General features: G+C 36.8%; 1 protein-coding gene and 1 non-coding gene across 35 annotated transcripts in view; both read left to right on the top strand.

The window, feature by feature from the left end:
* The window catches only part of Rbfox2 (RNA binding fox-1 homolog 2), a 267,658-nt gene that overhangs the window by 206,405 nt on the left and 38,946 nt on the right, over nucleotides 1-22,307 (top strand). For 26 of the 34 annotated variants that reach the window (XR_009225382.1, XR_009225384.1, XR_009225383.1 and 23 more), the window contains one exon: nucleotides 20,015-20,161. Coding sequence is in view for 31 of the 34 variants with exons in the window: in XM_058574170.1 (XP_058430153.1) it covers nucleotides 20,015-20,161 (147 nt within the window). In the remaining 3 variants the exon portion in view is untranslated. The remainder of the gene's footprint in view (nucleotides 1-20,014; nucleotides 20,162-22,307) is intronic. The other 8 variants (XM_058574162.1, XM_058574172.1, XM_058574166.1 and 5 more) reach the window with 1 other exon arrangement.
* On the top strand, nucleotides 17,836-17,941 carry LOC124083180 (U6 spliceosomal RNA). Its single transcript, XR_006848680.1, has one exon. It is a non-coding gene; the product is annotated as a U6 spliceosomal RNA (small nuclear RNA).

The following is a 22,307-nucleotide window of genomic DNA, read 5'->3' as shown; positions in this document are numbered from 1 at the left end:
GGTATGCTGCTCTTTTCAACTTTTCCAGTACTTTCCATTGGGCAAAGACCCATGACCCACCTCTATTCTCACTTCCCCTGTTGCTCTGCAGTATTCTTCATGTTGGTTGTCTCCTTCCTCCTTGAAATGCTCAGTCCTTGGGGTTTTGTGCTCTCTGCTTTTCATTGTAAGCACTGTAAGTTCTGCATGTTCCTCCTTCTCTGTTCAACTTTTAAATATTGCAATGTTCCAAGTTTGGGCACTGAACCCTTTTTCCTATTTCGTATGCTCTCTCTGTACAGTTATACTACCAGATTCACTTAGTTGCTCAAGCAAAACCTAGGAGTCGTTCTTTTATTTCCTTTATCTCTACTTCTAATCCATTAATAAAGCTTGACAGCTGCAACTCCAGAACATTTTACTACTTCAGCCTTTTCTCTTCATCTTACCAGTGCAGGAGGGAGATCTCAGCTCTTCTGCCAGATGGTTGGGGTGATCTCAGCATGGCCCCTCCTAAGAAGTAACACTTTAGGCCAGTTACTTCATCTCCCTTTGCCTTGGCTTAGGAAGGTAAATGAAGGTATGAGTGTCAAATATTAGGAAATGAAGATAATAGTACCTGCCTCAGCAAGCTGTCTGGAAATCTAGAAAGATTCAAGTCAGGTGAGGGGTTTGTCATTGTGGTCACTTCTTCAGACCAAACCTCATCACTTATTTCCCATGTTAACTGCTGCCCGACTCATCCATCCTCTGCATAGCAGCCCAAATAGTTTTTGTTTTTTAATCCAAATTGTGCTATTTTCCTACTTAATTCTTATAGTTTTCTAGTACAACTAGGCTGGACTCAGTTGTTTGGTCCCTAGCCCACCTCTTTGATCTCACCCCTTATGCTTATTAGCCGAAGTAAAAAAGACATATCAAAAATTAATCATAGATATGTATCACATACATATCAAAGTTCAGGAAATTGTATTGTCTGTGGTATTTTATTCCAAGGATAAAAATATTCTGTACTCTGTATCAAAAGAGAGATCTCTAGTTTTTAGATTTCATTTTTCCCCTTCAGTATCAGATTAACAGGAGGGCTTTAGTCAGACTTGAAGCCACATGATAAGATTTACTTCCAAATGAATATTTAGCCTTGTAATTGCATAAGGCTAGACTTAACCTACAAATACTTTTTATTCTCTTCTATTAGATATTGGACCTCCAAGAAATCCTTCTTTCCTTAAAATCATGCTGTCCTTTTAATGTTGATTAGTTATGTAAAATCTCTTAATTTTATACTTTGTGAACAATGGACTATAATAAACAACCTGGGTGAAGAGTTCAGGCATGACAGGTAACAAATGAGGCTTTCCATAGTATTGGTTCTAGAATCATGAGTATTTGACTCACTGTGTCAGCTGCATTTCTAAATAATTTTGAAGTGATCATGAATTCACAGACTACCAGAATAGCAATTTCAAAGAAATGAAAAAGAAGGAATAAAATATATATCTGAGTCTTCTTCGAAGTATTTTAATTAGTAACTCTATTTCTATGCTAGGTATCACTCTGTGTTAGCTGTTTGTCAGCAAACTAACCAACAAGAACAACTGGGAGGAGGAAAAGTTTATTTTGGCTCATTCCTGGTTGGTTGACTCTGTTGCTCTGGGCCTGAGGAGAGGCAGAACATCAAGGAGGAAGAGTGTAGTGGAGGAAAGCTACACAGCTCAGGACAGCTGTTGCTGGGAGGTGGGGACAGGGACAAGATTAATCCCCAAAGGTACACCTGCAGTGACCTAACCTACAGCCGCACCCAGCCTACCCACAATTACCAAATAGCGCAGTAGCCTTTCAGATGATTAATCCATCAAATGATGAATCCACCAACAAGGTTATAGCTCTCATAATCTAATCATTTCACCTCTAAACATTGTTGCACTATTGTATAAGCTTACTAGAGGACACTTCAGATCCAAACCATAACACAGTTCTGTTTCCTGTTTTTCTTTTTCTGTTCTCTATTTCTTGACAGTTTTGGTAACTTGTGTTTTTATTTAATTATAAAGTTACTCATCATAATGTCCTATAATCCTTTTAATTTCTATAGGGTCTATAGTAATATCCTACCTTTCATTCTTGATTTTGATAATTTATATCTTTGTTTCTTGATCAGTCTAGCTAAATTTTATTAATTTGGCAGATCATCCCAGAAACAAGCTTTTGGTTTCATTGGTTTTTATTTTGTTGTCATTCTGTTTTATATTCTGTTGCTTTCTACTCTGATCTTTACTCTTTACTTCCTTCTGCTTGTTTTGGATATGATTGGATCTTATTTTCCTGGCTTTTTGTGTTGGAAACCATAATAATTGGTTTTAGGTTTTCTTCTATGTCTAAAGTTATAAATGGGGCTGGGGTTATAGCTCAGAGGTAGAGCGCCTGCCTAGCATGTATGAGGCACTAGGTTCTATCCTCAGCACCACATAAAAATAAACAAATAAAATAAAGGCGTTCTGTCTATCTACAACAATAAAAAATAAAAACATTTTTTAAAAAAGTTCTTAAGAAGCTGCCAAACTAATTTCTTTAGCTGGATCCCAGAAAAGGTGATATATTGTGTTTTCATGATTTCTCAAATTTCTTTTTTTTTCATTTATAGTGAAAACATAACTTGGTATACTTTCAGATGTTTAAGTTATAGAGACTTGATTTATGGTTTAGTAGTCTATCCTACATAACATTCCTAATCAATTGACCCTTTTTTCAGTATGAAGAGTCCCTCTTTGTCTCTATTGATATTTCTTAATTTTGTTTAGTATTAATATAGCCACTTAATCACTTGTATGGTTGCTGTTTCATGACATCTTTTTCCATTGTTTTGTTCCAACCTCTTTGAATCTGAAGTTTGTCTCTCGTTTTAAAATGTGTGTGTTGTGCTGGGGTTGTGGCTCAGGGACAGAGTGCTTGTCTAGCACATGTAAAGCACTTGTTCCAATCCTCAGTACCTCATAAAAATAAACAAAATAAAGTTATAAAAGAAAAAGTTTTTGTGGGTATATACAACTGGATCTTATTTATCTAGTCTGAGTGTGTGTGTGTGTTTTTTTTTTGTGTGTGTGTGTACAGCTAGACCTTGATCTTTCTTCTTTATCTATTCTTAAAATTTCCATCTTATTGTTATAGCATTTGGTCTACTATATTTTGATATAATTATTAATATGCGTAGATTTATGTCTGCCATTTTATTATGTCTCATGTCTTTATTTCTCTTCCTGCATTATCAATTTCTGTTAAATAATTTGTGTGTGTGTGTGTGCGCGCGCACGTGCACGTGTACGTGTGCACGCATGCTCAAGCATAGGTGCATGTGTAGTACTGGGAATTAAACCCAGGGCCTCACACATGCAAGGCAAGTGCTCTACCACTGAACTACAACCCCAGTCCCTCCATTAGGTTTTTTTTTTTTTTTTTATGTTTATTTTTTAGTTGTACACAATACCTTTATTTTGTTTATTTATTTTTATGTGGTGCTGAGGATCAAACCCAGGGCCTCGCATGTGCTAGGTGAGTGCTCTACCTCTGAGCCACAACCCCAGCCCCCCTTCATTAGTTTTTATTGTTTTTCTTTTTTCTTTTGTACTGGGGATTGAGCCCAGGGGTGCTTAACCACTGAGCTACATCCCCAGCCCTTTCTATGTTTTACTTAGAGAGAGGGTCTCACTAAGTTGCTTGGGGCCTTACTAAGTTGCTGAGGCTGGCTTTGAACTTGTGGTCCTCCTGCCTCAGCTTCCTGAGCCACTAGGATTTCAGGTGTGTGTCACCATGCCCAGCTATTGTATCTTTTTTATTAGTTATTTTTGTTTGTATTATTGTCCTCATATTTTCTTAGTGCTTGGTCAAGGAAATACATCTTTGATTTAACACAAAATCTGTTGATGTGTGTATGTTTGTGATGTGTTATTCTAGTAAAATAAAGCAATTTTTCGTTCCCCATACTCCTTTACATACACACACACACACATACATGTACATATATATACTAAAATTTATATATATCAGATATATAAGATACTATATATAGTAGAAATGCAGCAATAAAATATAATTACTACTTTTAGCAATCTTATGTGTTTTTTAAAAACTATCAAAGTTAGGAAGAAGGTATAGACATAGTCCATATACTTTCTGGTCCCATATATGTATTACTTCCCCTATTATCAACATCCCAGACCAGAGCAGTACATTTTTTTTAAACTGATAAAGCTATATTGATACATCATTATCACCCCAAGTTCATAGTTTACATTAGGGTTCCTCTCTGTGGCGTACATTCTGTGGGTTTTGATAAATGTATAAGGACATTTATCTGCCATTATAGTATCATGAAGAGTAGTTTCACTGCCCTAAAAATCCTGTAATCCTTTTCTTTATTCTTCCCTCCCCTTTCTCCCCTGCTCTTTTTACTGTCTACATAGTTTTGCCTTTTCCAGGATGTCATATAGTTGGAGTCACACAAAATGTAGCTTTTTCAAATTGGCTTATTTCACTTAGTAATAGGTATTTAAGTTTTTTTTCATGACTTAGTTCACTTCTTTTTAGCATCAAATAATATTCCTTTATATAGTTGTTCCACAGTTTATTTATCCATTTATCTATTGAAGACATCTTTGTTGCTTCCAGATTTTGGCAATTATGAATCAAGCGGCAATAAACATTAGTGTGCAGGGTTTTTCTGGATTTAAGATTTCTACTCCTTTGGGTAAACACCAAGGAGCACAGTGGTGTGGTGGATGGTATTGTAAGGGTATGTTTAGTTTCTTAAGAAACTGCCAAACTATCTTCCAAGGTGACTGTGCCACTTTGCATTTCCACCAGTGGTGAGAGTTCCTTTCCTCCTCATACTCATCAACATTTGGTATTATCAGTGTTCTGGATCTTGACCATTGAAATGGTACTGGCATTTCATTGTTGTTTTAATTTGCATTTTCTTGATGATATGATGTGGAACATCCTTTCATATGCTTTTTTTGTCCTTTATGTATCTTTGATGAGACGTCTGTTTAGATCTTTGGCCTATTTTTTAATTAGGTAATTTATTTTCTTAATGTTAAATTTTATCATTCTTATACATTTTGGATATCAAATCTTATTATCATTTCCAGTGATCTTCCTATAGATCCAAATTATTTTCTGATGTCATTTTCTTTCACCCTTAGGATTTACTTCAATATTTTCTATAGGTAGGTCTGCTTGAAACAAACTCTGCTTGTGTTTATCTAGGAGAGAGAGTGAGTGTGTGTGTGTGTGTGTGTGTGTGTGTGTTCATTTTTGAAGGTTAGTTTTGTTAGCTATAGAATTCTTGGTTGACAATTTCTTCTCCAAACCCCACCCCCAGCACTTTAAATAGGTCACCCCTCACCTCCCACCGCCCATGAAAGTCATTTAATTCTGGTAAGAAGTCAGATCTTAATCTCATTGTTGTTCCCCATATGTGATGAGTTGTTTTCTTTTGCTGATATCAGGATTTTCTTTTTGTCTTTGACTTTGAGCAGTTTCACTGTGATGGATGGTGTATATTGATTGATTGTGTGGTACTGGGCCTTGAACCCTGGGCTGCTTTACCACCAAGCTAAATTTTCAGCCCTTTTAACTTTTTAATTTTGAAACAAGGATTCACTAAATTGCTGGGGATCTCATTAAGATGCTGGGATTGGCCTAGAACTTGAGATCCTCTTGTCTCATCCTCCTGAGGTATCTGGGATTACAGGTGTACACCACCGTGCCTGGTTCTTTGTTTTTATCAGACTTGGGTCTTTTGAGATTTTTGGATCTATATAAATTGTTTTATCATCAAATGTGGAGTGTTGGGCTGTGGTTGTGGCTCAGTAGTAGAGTGCTTGCCTCACATGTGTGGGGTGCTTGGTTCGATCCTCAGCACCACATAAATAAAAAGATATTGTATCCATCTACAACTAAAGTTTTTTTTTAATGTTTTTTTAAAAAAAATGTGAAGTGTTTTCACCATTATTTTTTCAAATATTTGTTCTTTTTCTTCTTTCTTCTGAAGCCTACCATTACCTATACAGTAGGACAGTTGCTAATTTCTCCTTAGCCCCCAGTGGAGGGGAGGACACTGCATGCAGGAGCAGTGCTCCAGGGCCATGATTTTCCCAAGGTGCTTACAGCTTGAGGGCAGTTCCCAAGACTCTATGGAAGGACCACTAAGTCAAACTAATTTCAAAATGATACTAAGACATTAGTTACCATTTTCACTGCATGTATTGACTTTTCCATCAGTGCAAAAGCAGTAGTCCATGTAAGTAAAATTGCCAGTGTGTTAGCATGAAATCTGGCAACACTAAATTGTGTTGCTGGCAGTCATGATATCCCTCATTGTCCTCATCTCACAAGATAATAACAATAAAAAAAGCAGATTCACCTAAGAATGCCTTTGATGAAACAGTCAGGGAAATATTAATTTTATTAATTCCCCACTGTGGAGTGCCTGATCTTTTTCAAGTTCTTGGTGGCAAAATGTAAAGTGTTCACTGAGCATTTGGGCTACATTCCAGAATACTTCCATTGTCTCAAGCAGGAGCACTTGTTAACTGAGCCACAGCCTGAACTAGTCCTTTTTTCCTTGGGGCACCTTTTTTTTTTTTTTTTTCTTGCTAGAACAACTGATGCACAAACTGTGGTATTCCAGCTTGGGTATCTGACAGACTTTTTTTTTTTTTTTTTTTTTTTATGACTAGGACTGTCACCTCTGCAAAAATTTGAATTTTGAAAAATTTGTATCCTCCTCTGTGAGCTTCCTAAAGTACAGTCATGCACTATATAGTAACATTTTGGTCAACAGTGGACCACACATAGGACAATGGCCCTGTGAGATTATAGTGGAGCTGAAAAATTCCTGTCATCTTGTGATGACAGGTGTAAAGTCGTAGTACAGGGCATTGCTCACATGTTTGTGGTGATGCTGGTCTATACATACCTGCTGTACTACGTGTCATATAAAAGTGTAGCTCATGCAATAATAACATATGACAACAATACATAATAATTGATAATGATCATAAATGACTATGCTGCTAGTTCACGTATTTACTGTATACTGTACTTTTTATTATTATTTTAGAATGTTGCTTACATATAGATAAAAGTTAGCTGTAAAACAGTGTCAGGCCAGTCCTTCAGGAGGGATTCCAGAAGAAGGCATTGCTATAGAGATACTAGCTCCATGCATTTTACTGCCTCTGAAGACCTTCCAGTGGGACAAGATGGAGGTGGAAGACAGTGGCATTGAAGATCCTGATTCTGTGAGGCCCAAGGCTTATGTGTGTCTTAGTTTCTAACAAAAAAGTTAAAAAGTAAATAAAATTTAAAAATCTAAATACAGGAAAAAGCTTACAGAATAAGGACTTAAATAAAGAACATCTTTTGTATAGTAGTACAATGTGTTTGTGTCTTAAGCTAAATTTTTTTCAGTTTATAAAGTAAAAACTTATAGTAAGCTCACTTACTGACTCACCCAAAATAACTTCTAGTCCTGCAAGCTCAATTAACAGTAAGCACCTTATACATGTGTACATTTTTTTTATCTTTTATGCCGTGTTTTTATTGGGTATAGATATGTTCAGATACACAAATACCTACTACAGTTGCCTATAGAATCCAATATAGTAACCTGTTGTAAAGGCTGGTAGCCTAGAAGTAGCAGGGTGTCTAGTTTTGTGGTATACTCTATGAAATATGTACAGCAACAAAATTGACTAACACTATTTCTCAGAATGTTTCCCTGTCATTAAGTGACATGTGGCAGTACTTAGATCTGTCTGATGAAATCAGTGGTGATATTAACAAATGTGTTGGAAGAAGGGCAGACTTTGTACGAAATGTACTGAAAAGCTCCCTGGCTCACCAGTAAGCCAGTATATTACATTCACAGATGACTCATGTAAAATGTTACAGAATCATGCAGGAGTAAAAGATCTATGCAAAGCACACAATTGTCTGGTGAAGTTTATTGTAACAAAGTATGAAAACTTCACTGAGAAGGTTTCAGGTTCAACACTACAGTTAGCCTTTAAGAAATTACTACTTTTTAGACTTGGGAATATAGCTTAGTGATAGAGTGTTTGCCTAGCATGTGTGAGGCCCTGGGTTCAGTCCCCAACTAGAAACTACTCTTTGTCAAGTTTTGGTGTGTTATCAAATACACAGTATTCTCATATTAATCTGGAAAAGACTATTTAAATACTTTTCCCTTTCCAGCTCTCTGTGTGAGCTAGGTTTTTCTTCATATACTTCAGTCAGAACAATATATTGCAACAGAATAAATGCACATATTAAAGAGATTGCCACTCTCCTAACTAAATTTCTGTTTTAGAGAATAGTTAATTTTTCATAAAAACGTTATTTATGTTGACATAATAGGTTTGTTAAAAATTTCTCATGGTGAATAACAATAGCTATAATCCATAAAAACAAAAAGCTCTTTGGATGCTCAATAGTGTTTTAAGAGCTAAAAGGGGTTCCCATTTAGAAGTGAGAATGTGCATATAAAGTTTTCTTTTTTTAATTGACAAGTAAAAATGCATATGTTTATGGTATGTAGTGTGGTGTTCTGAGTACAGTGTGTTTGGCTAGTACAGAGGCTCTTCTGAAATAATAATACTCCATAAGAAGGTTGGTAGTGGTTAAATTATAGAGAACATTGCACATAAGGCCAGAGAATTTGCAGTGGCTAAATGGCTGAGGGTCATTTCAAGTATTCGCACAAGAGTTGTTGGTGAGTTGAAAGCAGAGATTTGAGAAAATAACTGAGTGGCCCACCCTAATACATTAATCAACTTTAGATTTTACAGTCCTCCTCACTGGGCCTTTAAGCACACCTCAACCCACACTTCATGTTGCCCATTGTCCTCAGAGTGTGTTTGCTATGTTGCACACCCTTTGTCTGGGGTTAAAGCCTGTTTCTCTTATATTTGCCACTGTCAATTGGAATTGTCCACTGGCTCCTTTATCTGATAACACTTGAAGGTTCCTTGCAGATTGGTGACCTACTAGAATATTACCAAGAAATTATAGCCCTTAACAGTAGATTTATTTGCTCAGATGAGAACTTCTGGAATGTATGGAGACAATGGGGCCAAAGTCCTTCTAGCTCATTGTGTATTATTAGGCCCTGTTAGCTTCACCCTGCATCATAGGTATCATTAGCTTGTTTCCAGGATTGAACTAGGAGCCTGGGACTACAAAGAAGTTCATTCATCAGACAGTCACCTTTCTAAGAGTGGCTCTTGCTTACCCTTAAAGTAATAAAAGACAGAGTATATCAAGCTATCTAAAATATCTACATTCTTTATCATTTTACCCTTCAAAATAATTTTGTATATATTCCAGAGTTTTGATGCCCATGAGCAGCTTGACAGTTCCAAGCTGGATCCATAAGGAATATGTAGACTGACTTGAGAATGCAAGAATTGCCACAGAGAACCACTCTTAGAACTGGGCCTGTGTATTTTTGAATAGGGAAAATTGCCCTTTAGATCATGTAACACCCAAGATACAATTTATCACACTATTAATATTGCTAACTTCATGGCTGTTGCTTCTTCCATTTTGCATGCCTTCATTTGTTTGTTTGCTAGTCCCTCTAGCAAAAAGAAACTAAACTTAAAAATTGCTAGGAACAATACTGCTGTGATCTGCTGACACTTATTATAGCTCTCACGTCTTACAGCAAGGATGATGAAATAATAATAATTTGGGGGCATATTTTTTTAACCTTCCTATAAAAGTTGTACATTTTTTAATAAATATTTTGTGCTGTCTTTTAAAGTTTGTAAACTCTGATGAGAATCACTGGTTTCCAGATAAGCAGATTTTAGAATCATACCTTCCTTTTATAACTAAGGTCAGCAGTGTTAAATGACATCAGCAAGGTTATAGCTAGCTGGCTACAGAGCTAAACCCCAGAAAATCTGCTCTCAAGTGGTTTTTGTTTTTATTTTTTTCTGCTTCCCCATGCAAATAAAAAAAAAAAAGACATCCATAAAGATGATCTTATCATCTTAGCTTCTGTTTACTCTTCAACCTTAAACCTTGGGAGCTCTAGCCTGAACATACTGACAAAGAGTTCTCTCATTCTAAAATATACATGAAAATAATAAAGAACAGTAAGATACAGTCATTCTCCCTTGTCACTGAGGGATATAGTTCAAGACCCTGAAGTGAATGCTTGAAACTACAGATAGTATCAAACTCTAACTATAGTCTGGGTTCTCATATGCCTATGTACATTCACACCTATAATGAAGTTTAATTTATGAATTCAGCACAGTAAAAGGTTAACAACAATAACTGGTAAAAAATAGAACAATTATAGTAATATACTATAATAAAAATTATGTGAATATGAGCTCCTTCTCTCTTGAGAGTGCATGAGTTCTTGGCTCTGCAAATTATGCTTAGATTTTTTTTTTTTTTGTTTGCTCTGCAGTATTGCCACATAATACCAGAATTAATCTGTTCTGTCATTAGATAGAAGTCTGAGGACATCCCCCAGAGAGGAGAAGGGGATCTCAACTTGGCCCTGGCAGGTTCTTGACATATACCACAGAAAGAAATTTCAGGCCAGGTGTGGTGGCGTGTGCCTGTAATCCCAGCCATCAGGAGGCTGAGGCAGGAGGATCGTGAGTTCCAAAGACAGCCTCAGCAACTTAGTGAGACCCTGTCTCTAAATAAAATACAAAATAGGGCTGGGGATGTGGCTCAGTGGTCAAGTGCCCCTGAGTTCAATCCCCAGTAACCATAACCCCACCCCACCCTACCCCGCAAAAGAAAGAAATTTCAGGATGCATCAAAAGAGACACAGAGGTTTTTGTGTTTTGTTTTTAAGAAAACAAGCAACAGCACAGGGTACTTGCTCAAAGGAAGAAGAGAGACAGGCACTGAAGAATGAGATGTACTTTGGGGTCTTGAGTTCTTCTTTCCAAAGGAAACTTTGTAAATAGCGAATATGGTGTGACATCAGCCTGGCAAACTTGATTTTCTTAGGGAGCATAGGGCAGGATGGGGGCCTGGTTTTCTTTGGGATTTTATCAATAAATAATGTTTAGAACTCACCCATGTCATATGCCTCTAACTATTTTTCCCTTGGCTTTATTTAATCTAAAGAAAATACATTGTACAAGGTAGCAGTGTGTCTAAGCATTAATCATCTAGACTCACACAGTACTCTTAAGATATGTCAAGAGGGAAACAGGCTTAGGGAATAAAGGTGAGGGTGCCCATAGAGCTTCTTAGATTTAAATTAGTTTCTTTTTTTCCTCCCTCTTAGTTTCTACCTGTCCTTCTACCTATCTTTATTTATTCTATTCTACCTCAGTTCCATGTTTTATGCTGTGTACCCGCTTTGCACTTTTATAATTAAGTTCAGTTGGGCATTCTCTTCCAGAAGAGCCTGATTTTGTCTCAGTTTAAGCCTTGCTTTATTATCCTTTCTCCTTAATCAACTCCTCTCTACCAAAAATGCAACAGCAGCTTCTTCACTGGCAAGCACATTTTGCCAGTAACTTTTGTATTTCTGAGTTACGGCCTGGGGATGTAGCTCATTGGTACAACGCTTGTCTAAGCATGCACAAGGCTCTGGGTTCAATCCCCAGCACCATAAATAGATTGATTGATTGGGGTGTGTGTGTGTGTGTGTGTGTGTGTGTGTTCTAGGTAAAACCTATTTCTCAATTTGTGCAGTCATCCGTGACTTGCAATAAATAGCTTGGTGTCGTTCATTTCAGGGGGCCCCTTACTGAAGTCTTGGTGCTTTTTTTTAGGCTCAGTGCTTTTTGACAGAATATGTTGCTGTCAGTATTTAAATTTCTATTCATGTCTTTTACTCACAAAATGCTTTTTCCATCTCAAGCATGTAGGATGTGCTGCAGGTATAACTTTTGCAGTTTGATGTGTGGCAGCAGAACTCTTACGCTTTTCTTTTTCCTTATTCACAATCTCATGGATGAAAGATTCATTCTTACAGAGATCTTAGTAGCTGCAGCATGTAATATTTTCTTTCCTTATTAAAATTGAGAACTTTCACCTTTGCACTGAAGGAAAGCACTTTATAGCTTTTCTTTAACTCATCCAAGTTATCAGTATTGCTACTCTTTTGCTTTGTGGCTGTGAAGTAAAATAAGGGTTACTCGAATGCAAGCACTGCTGTACTAGGACAGTCAATCTGATAACCAGGATGGCTTGTAAGTGACTGATGAGTTGGGTGGATACGCTGGACAAAGGGATGATGTGTGTTCTGGATGGGACCAATTGGTACAGCTCAGGAAGGCAGGAGATTTCATCATCCTGCTCAAAACAGCTCACAGTTGAAAACTTATACATCGTTTATTTCCAGGACTTTCTAGTTAATGTTTTCAACCTTCAGTTAATTGTAGGTAACGGAAACCATAGAAAATGAGACAGATAAAGAGGGGTTGCTTGTTATTAGCTTTTAAAAGTTGAGGTGATCTTTGTATGCACATCACTACTATGTCTTCTCATTCCTGGATAAAAAGAATAAGTAGCTTGTTATGTTTTTTATTTAGGAGTGTGGTGGTGTTTTTTCTTTCACAGTATGAAAAGTGATTAGGACATGATCATACAAAGGTGCCTTTCATAATTCCTTTTATGACTCTTGATCCACTGAGAAAATAGAACTACATATTTTCTGAAGAAATTGAATTACTAGTTCATTGTAAAAGTGCTAGAGTACATTTAAATACTCAAACAGGATCACATTCTTAGAATTCAGCTTGTCATAGCAGTATTCAAATGAACAGAAGAAATGCTTCCATATTTCTCTTAAAAACAAATCTAAAGGTAATTTTCCTTAAGTAAGAAATTTCTCTAGATTTGAATATTCTGTGTCTAGAAAATTGTTTCAAATAAAGAAATGTTATGTCCAGTATACATTTTTATATATACATATATATTTATATCCAGGATATCATTAGGTGTTCTGATACGTATTTTAGCACCATGAAGTGGACTTTCAGTAAACAAGCATGTAGGTCAAGATTTTACTTTTTTCGAAAAATGTTCTATTATGTTATAATATTTTTCCTCATTGAGAAGGAATACATAATATCTAATTCCACCTGGTTTTAATCCATCATGTATTCCATTATAAATATTTTTAAAATGCTTTTAGTGCTAATAAATTTAGTCGAGGTACCAACATGGAGTGTAGTTTTTTATTATTATTATTTTAAGGCACAATAAAAAATGGCATAGTGAGATATCTCAATCCACTTTCTTAAATATTATAAGGAAAAATTAATTTCTTAATAAGCTGGGTTTTATTGTATAATATTTGTGGCTAGAGCACTTGAACCCTGGAAATCAAGGTTAGTTGGTTCATTTCTCAGATCAATATATAAACATGATGAGATGAGAAAATGAATATCAACTGCTTTTGCCTGGTACATAGTGAAGACTAAATATATATGAGCTGGAATAGTATCCCTATATAATTATCTCATTTCAAAGAAAGTGTTAGAGGCAGTCCCTGGCCTATAAAACAATGTCATTTTTTTCTCTCAAACTCTTCAGAGTTTGTACCCTAAAATTCATTCTGATAAAAACAGTATTTATCAAAGTTCAATCCCTAGCACTGCAAAAAGGAAAACTGTGATCTTTTCATTTGAATTGGGGGGAAAGCAGGGATGTAAAATGCACCCATAAAAGGTGCATTAAAGGTAAAAGACCTTGCACATGGCAGTAGCCACATTACCTTTTTAAAATCCTAAAAATTCTGAATTCTAATACACATTTGGTTTCAGGTAAGGGATTAAGAACCTATAGATCAGAGGCTAGAAAATAGAGCCAGATGGCAGAGAGTCAAAAAAATAAAAAGAGATTAAAAAAAATAAAAGTCTGGTCCAAAAGATCTAGCTTCTCATATACAAGTTCCAGAAAGAAAGAAAATGTGTAGGGTAGAAATCCTCAGCAGAATAATTTAAGAAAATTTCCCAGGACCTAGGAAAGAGACCACAGAATTCTCAGCAAATTAGATGAAAATAAAGTGTACCCACACTAGTGCATCTCACTGCAGACAATATTTTGGAACACCACATACTGAGGTAACCCTGAAAAACCAGATAGAGTAGGAGAAGAGTCACATAAGAGAAAACAGGCTTGATAATGCTTTTAGAGTTCTCAAAGCAACATCAGTGGCCTGAAGACAGTAAAAATTGCCTTCAAAATTCTCAAGGGACCTTTTTCCCCAACCTAGAGTTCTATACCCAGGCAAATCACCATTGAAATAGAATGGGAAGTGGGTAAATATTGAAGAAAATGGATAATCCATGAATCAAAATATTATTCTTGAATTTATCAAGAGATTCCTTAGAAGCTCAAGTTGTAAGTTGTCTGTCATCTTGTAATAGAGACTTGAAAAATATTACTTAATCTTGTTCCCTTTATAATTACAAAGCATGTATTCATAGAGTTTATAAACAGTGTAAAAAATAATTTTTTCATAGGAAAGTCCAAAAAATGAATTTATTTCCCAGTTAGAAGAATTTTAAGGGCTGGCAGTGTAGCTCTCAGTATTAGAGTGCTTGCATAACTAGTCACAATGGCACACACCTGTAGTCCCAGCTACTCAAGACACTAAAGACTCGCTTGACTTGACGCCAACCTGAGCAACATAGCAAGACTCTGGCTCAAAAAAGAATGTAAAAAGTTCAAGAACGTTTAAACAAATTTTAATCCTCATTTCTAGGATGAGATTTTAAGACATAAAAAGAAGCCCAGACTCTTGTGCATGTTGACAGATGGCTGAGCCTTGAAGGCAGCCGGGCCACGCAGATGCAGCTGCACAGCTGGAGGATAGGTGTGTAGCTGCATCCACAAGATCATTGTTGGCTGAGGGGCTGGTCTTCCTGTCTCCTGCCCATGCCTGTCTCCATTCACCCCAGGAGCATTATTGTTCCTTCAGATGTGGGTCCTGAGAAGGTGAGAGAATGGTATGCACACATGATCTCCCTTTGGATGAGAAAACCTATGAGGACATGGTTGTGCCAGGCTAGAAGAAGGAGGTTCAGCTTATGAAATTGGGCTACCTCACTGAATTCCTACTGGACCACTTATTATGTGACCTTAGATGTTGGGTAGCCTCTTTATGCCTTAATATCTTCCTTTTTGTCAGTTGGGGATAATAGTACCTACCTCATAGAGTTATTGTGAGAATTAAAATAATACCTGAAAAGCACAGTATAATATAGTGATTAAGAACATACACTCTGGAGCCAGACTGCCCGGGCCCGAATCCTTGCTCCATCACTTAGACAGTCTTTCTGTTCCTTAGTCTCCTCTTCTAAAGAATGAGAACAAGAAGCAGCATGTACTAGTCCCTCATTTTTAAAATTTTTTAATTTAATTCAATTTATTTCATTACAGGGAATTGAACCCAGGTGTGCTCTATCTCTGAGCTACCTTCCCCAGCCCCCCTCCCCTTTTATTTTTGAAACAAGGTCTAAGTTGCTGGGGCTGGCCTCAAACTTGCTGTCCTCTTGCCTCAACCTCTTGAGTCACTGGGACTATAGGCGTGTACTACTGCACCCAGCCATGCTCTCAGTAAAAAGAAAAAAGAAGGATTGATGAAAGAATTAAATTTCTTAAGATGTGTAAAATACTTAGGCTAGTGTCTGGAAACTGATGAACTCTGTTTACAAAGTCCTAATTTTATTAAAGGTTTAGATCAGATCTGACAGAATACACACTCCAAAAAATAGGTGCTCTTTTACAGGGAATTCTTATTTTTCAACAAAATTATTTAAGTAGAAAGAAGAAAAGCCCTGAGGTTTAACTAGAGGAAAGCAAGTTTGAAATGCTCTTTGTAGAGAGCAGGAGTGCGAGCTGACTGAAGACACCCGGCGTGTGGGCTGGCGGCACGGAGGGCCTCTGCAGTTGGTGCCACTATTGTGTCACACAACCGCTCAGGTGCATGGCTTTCCTCCAGCAAGTTACCTGCCCATGCTTAAGCTTAGAATTGATGGTGGGATTCGTTCAAGGTTGTGGTTTTTCCAGGCAGATTCAACCAACAAGATCGAAATGATAGGTCCTGAAGCCTAAATAGAAAGGAAAGGAAAGAATGGGTGAGGGAGGAGTCAGAGATGGGGAAATGGAGAGCGTGTTTGTACCAATGAGATCAAGAATGTGTTATGTGGGGATATTTGAGGAAGCAGATTGAAAAGATAATAGTGTCTATTCAAAAATGAACATTCATATGGCCGTTTTGGTGGTAGAGGAGTTTTAGGTGGTAACCAGCAAGTTAAAATAGTTATATGAAAAAGCTAAAGGTGGAACTACAAGAGTATAAACAGATAATTAGGCATCTGTCAAAGGGCTCATATCCTGAGGCCAGGGGTTAGTAGAAGAGCACTTGCCTACTATGCATGAGGTTCTGGGTTAGATCCTTAGCACCTCAAATTAATTAATTAATTATAGAAGGAGGTAAGGGGAGTCATTGGGATTATACAAAACACCTACAAATCACAAGCAAAAAGAGTCATTCTAATAGAAAATGGTCAAAGAATTTGCAGACATATAACAAAAGAGGAATATCAAAATGTCCAAGAAACATGAAAAGGTATGCAAATAAACACCACAATATAATGCTACTATGAAATGACAAAACTAAGAGCAACTAAAACTCTTATGAAGAATTTTTGGGAGTATGACATAACACAGCCACTTTGGAAAAGTAGCAGTGTCATTAAAGCTGAGCATATACCTATCCTTGACCCAGCAAATCCTCTCCTGGATGCACATATACCCTATGCAAATGCATGTTTGTGTGTACAAAAGACAGGTAAGCAAGAATGTTCACAAGAATGTTTTTGTTTGTTTGTTTGTGTTTGTATTTATGGACGGACAGAATGCCTTTATTTTATTTGTTTATTTTTATGTGGTGCTAAGGATAGAACCCAGTGCCTCACTGTGCTAGGCAGGTGCTCTACCACTGAGCTACAGCCCCAGCCCAGGAATGTTTTTCTTAATGGCCAGAACTGAAAGCAGCTCAAATAAATTCTGTATGTTTATACAACAAAGTGTGAATGGAAAAATTACAATAATATGTGTGTTTCATAAGTACAATGTGTGAAAGAAGCCAAATAAAAGAGTACATATGTATGATCCCTTTTATTTTTATTGTTTTTTTAAATTGAAAAACAACAAAACTAATCTGGGGAGCTAGGCGTTAAGACCAAGATCTAAGGTGGGCCCTTGGGGTTCTCCTGGAGTACCACTCATTTCTTGATCTAATTTTGGTTATACTTCCTGTGTGAAAATGTACAGATTTGCTGATGATTTATGCATTTTTATCTGTTTTAACCTCCCATTTTAAAGTTGCATTAGTCTTAGGTAACAAACTACAACCTAACTTAGTATGTAAACCAAGCAAAAGCCTACCTTAGGAGTATACTCTTGTAACAAATAGCTGAGTCTACTGTGATTGCACAGAAGCTGAGCTTGTATCAATCATGGGTGGCCAGCAGATTAAAATAAGGCAAAAAAAAAAAAAAAAACCCACTGTGAGCTGTAACCAATTAATCTTTGTCTACATGTTGTTTATGTTTTCTGCCTATAAATAATTGACCACTTTGAGCCCAGAAATTCTTTGAATTAATTCTGGTTTTGAGTGCTGCCTGGTTAAGAAAATGTGAATAAAATAAACTTAAGATATTTAAACTGAAAAAAAAAAAAGTTGCATTAGATCAGAAGGCTTGAGAATTGGGGGAATGATAGTTCATGTTTTCCACTTGCCACATTTCCTAGAATTATGATTTCATAATTAAAAAAAAAGTATAGGTAGTGCTCGCTTCGGCAGCACATATACTAAAATGGGAACGATACAGAGAAGATTAGCATGGCCCCTGCGCAAGGATGACACACAATTTGTGAAGTGTTCCATGTTTTTAAAAAAAATTGTTTAGATAGGTAGGTAGGTAGGTATTCATTACAAACCGGAAATTTTATCAGTCTGACTTCTAACCTTCTTAAATTGTATGTTCAGGACAGTAAAGAATGTTCAAAAGTAACCATTAAGAACCTCAGTCAGTATATGTATGTCAAAGTAGTCATTAATTTTCTTAGATTCTGCCACTTCACACACACTATGGCAGGTTACTGATGAAATATACATATAAAGAAAACTGTAGTTTGGGCTAGGGTTGTGACTCAGTGGTAGAGCGCTTGCCTAGCACGTGTGAGGCACTAGGTTCGATCTTCAGCACCACATAAAAATAAATAAAAGATATTGTGTCCGTCTACAACTATAGTTTGGAGCTTTGTAAAATCTTTTTAACTTTTCTCAAAGTGATACATTGTCCTCCTGTAGATCAAATCTGGTGCTTTTAAAGTTTAAAGAGAGTTTTATGTGATCCAGCTGTGAAATATAAGAGGCAAGTTTGAAGGCGCTTGAGTGAGCATTAGTTGCAATTGATGCCTGTTGCTTTGACTGTATGTTGGGGTCCTTGGTGCTGCTGTAGTAAGCTTCATCTCTGAATAGAATTTGTTTTGTTTAGTCTACATTGTGTTTCGATGGATGACTGAAAACCTTATACTTTCATGGAATATTGCTTCATAACTCTCCCCTTTTCTGCTATTTTCAAATCACATGAATCGTATCACATTTAGGCCATCTGGAAGGCCTGAATGGGATGAGATAACAAGCTGCCATCTCTTAGAGTGACTCTTGAAAAGCTAATATTCATTTAGAGTTTATTTTTAATTTTCCTTTTTATTTTAAAATTTCAAACTTCATTACAAAATGGTTGTTAACATCTCTGAGACAAAAGTATCTTTGATTCACAGTTTCTTTTAGCCTGAACATTGGGTCATAAGGAGGAGATTCATGCTGTGCTACCAGAAGAATCTGCCAGAGACTCAGTTCTGTCTTAATTAAGATAATAAGTATAGCAGGTCCACTCTTGTTTTTAAAATATGTTGGTTAATCTGCTCAACAAGCCATTCAGCTTGGCGTGTATTTCATAGGGAAATAGTGAAACATAGATTCTTATAGTGCCAGATGAATACTTCAAAATAAATGTATCTTTGCATGCCTAGAATGTGTCACACTTGTTACACATTTGTCAGAAATGTTTCTCAGTATAGCCACCTTTCTGAGGAATTGGTGGGGGGAAAAATGGATAATGTGTGCCTGAGGTGTTGCAAAAGAGTTGTGATTAAAAATGTGTACCCACACTTACTCACACTCTTCCACTATGGATATGGACAAATTTGGCATTTATATGTTGGATAATAGGTTAGTCAGAGTCCCTTAAAAGTCTTTTTCAGTAGTTGGATTCACTAAATGCAACTTTGTTCAGGGCTAGTGAAGGAGGAGGTGGCCCCTGGATTGCATAAATTAGGGAGGAAAGTACACATTTATTTCAGAATAAGAAGCTACTTCAATTTTTAGGCAAATTGACTATCATCACTAGGTTCTCCTCTTTATAATGTTGTGATAATACTTTGTCAACTAACTGGTCATGTATTCTAGGATAGACTGAATGGAATATAAAAATGTTTCCTCCTTTTATTTCCTTGAGAGCCTGAGATGAAAGACCAAAGGTGGAGTAACCTCTACAACTAAGTACAATGGACTCTTTGTTTTCAAAATAGAAAAGTCTCAGAAATACAAAGCTCTATAAGAATCTAAGAATAACGGTACTGTTTTTACATGACCAGTTATCCTAATATATCTCCATGTGATGGGGGGCAGGTCACTTGGTGTTTCTGTGTCTGTGCCTCCTGTTAATGTGCTGTAAGTATTCAGAAGATCCAAATTTTGTTTGTAGACTAAAGCATTTTGAACATCGATAATACCTTTGGTGTCTTTTTTTTTTTTTTCTGTCTCTCTCTTTGAAGGGGAAAATTATGTTTGCTCATAAATAAACCTAGGAAGTGGTAAAGAAGGACTTTATTTTTCATAGAATTATGAAGTAATTGTGTTTATTTTTCATTCAGTGTTATTTGCTTCTTTCTTTAGCAGACAGAAGGTGGAGCACAGACAGACGGCCAGCAGTCACAGACGCAGAGTAGTGAAAATTCAGAGAGTAAATCTACCCCTAAACGACTGCATGTCTCAAATATTCCTTTCCGCTTCCGGGACCCTGACCTCCGGCAGATGTTTGGGGTAAGTTTCTAAAGTCCTTTTGAGGATTTTGTAATTATAATAGAATTTAATCCACCAGATATGTTATTAATCATTAATATATTAGGATAAAACTACAAGAGATTGAAGAAGATCCAGAGGTAAATCAGTATTTTCTTTCTTTTTTTTTTTTTCCTCGTGGTGCTGGGGACTGAACACGGGGCCTTACACATTCTAGCGGGTGCTCTATCAGTGAGCTACAGCCCCAGCCCTGTAAGTCAGTATTGTCATCTATCTTTTTTTTTTTTTTTTAAGATAGAAGAGAGAAAGAATTTTTTTTTAATATTTATTTTTCAGTTTTCGGTGGACACAACATCTTTATTTTATTTTTATGTGGTGCTGAGGATCAAACCCAGCGCCCTGCGCATGCCAGGCAAGCGCGTTACCACATGAGCCACATCCCCAGCCCCTGTCATCTATCTTTTTCTGCCACCCAGTCTGCTGTAGACTGACTGCAGTGTGGCTGGGAATGAGGTGTTTCTTGGACCACGAGACTTCCCGTACTGAAACCAGGATGAGATGCCACCTGCCCACATACGAAGCTTAGTAAACATTATTATTATTATTATTACGCTTGGTTTCACCTAAAAGAGAAAACATACACTTTGGTTTTTTTGTTTGTTTGTTTGGTTTGGTTTGGTTTGGGTTTTTTTGTTTTGTTTTGTTTTTTGCTTTGTTGTTGTTGAGACAGTCTCGCTATGTTTCCCAGGCTGGTCTCAGTCAATCCTCTTGAGTAACGGGGACTACAAGCGTGCACCACTGAATCCAGCTAAACATACATGTTGTTTTAGCACAGTGATTCCTAAACTTACCTGCACATTAGAAGTCCCCTGAGTAGCTTAAAAAATATTGATGCCTGTGTCCCACATCCAAAGACTGGGATTTAACTGGCTTGGGTATAACTTGGGCCTACATGGTTTTTTTACAAGATCCCCAGGTGTTTCTATTGTGTGGATAAGTTTGGGAACTGTTGGGCATTTTTTCTGTCACATTCTTAGCTCTTTACCTTCCCTGTAAGCCCAGCACATTATTGCCTTCCTCTCATCTCATGCTTTCAACCCCAGGACTGTGGTTCAGAAATGTATTATTGTTGTTTGCTACCCTGACTTGGCAATATCATGGTGTAAAGAATATAGGTTTAGGGGTGGTTTGTTAAGGTGGAAAAGGTGTAGATTTGGGCATCAAAGATCCTGGGATCGAGTTCTGTTTGATTATGACCCTAGGAAAGTCATGTAACCTCTTTGAACTTGAATTTCATATCTAAAAATAGTGATAGTAATCTCTATCTTGCAGAATGTTGTGAATTAAATGGAATAATATCCTTTTTTTTTTACTTCCTTATTTATACTTAGTAGTATCAATACCATTATCTAAAATGAGATGTAGAGGGTTATACTGCTACCTTTCATGTATTCCCTTCAACTGTTGACCTCCTCCCAAATCTCCAAAAGCAAAGTGTAATTTAAAAATTCATGTTATGGGGCTGGGGTTGTGGCTTAGTGGTAGAGTGCTCACCTAGCAAGCACAAGGCACTGAGTTCAATCCTCAGCACCACGTAAATGTAAAATAAAGATATTGTGTCCTCCTAAAATGTAAAAATAAATTTTAAAAAAATCATATGTTGTTGGAAGTAAATGGGTTTTAAGAGTCTTGATTTTTTTGTATTGTTGCCTATTTTAATTTGATCAAACTTTCAACTTGACCTAGGACCAAGTAATAGTCAATAGTTTATTAAAAATTTCATTAGGATAGCTGCCTAGTGCCTTATTAGAAAAGGAGAAACCCTGCAGTAATCTTGTGTCCACTGTGTGGTGACAGGACACTGGAACAAAACTGTTTCACTTTCATCTGGCTTCCTGTGTTTGTCTCCTACAGAAGAGAAGGCCAGGGTGGTTTTTTAATGCTGCTCTTGAAGTCCTTAAAGAGCTTTTACACAGAAAATGGTAACTGGCCGTTTTCCATCTTGACAGAAAAGACTGCAACAAAAAGTAGAAAGAACAGCAAATAAGGAGACACTTCCCAAGAGCATGAATTATTGGATTCCCTTTGCAACCTTCCAACACAGATGAAACTCTTAGTCTTTGGAGTCTGTAAGAAGGGAGCACGTTCTCATCTGTCAGATGTGTAT

Source organism: Marmota monax, unplaced genomic scaffold, assembly GCF_021218885.2.
Source record: "Marmota monax isolate L192 unplaced genomic scaffold, Marmota_monax_Labrador192_F-V1.1 WCK01_AAM20220418_F8-fsc00051, whole genome shotgun sequence".
Classification (NCBI taxonomy): Eukaryota; Metazoa; Chordata; class Mammalia; order Rodentia; family Sciuridae; genus Marmota; species Marmota monax.
Note: the sequence above shows the minus strand (reverse complement) of the source record. Positions and strands in the feature narration are given on the sequence as shown.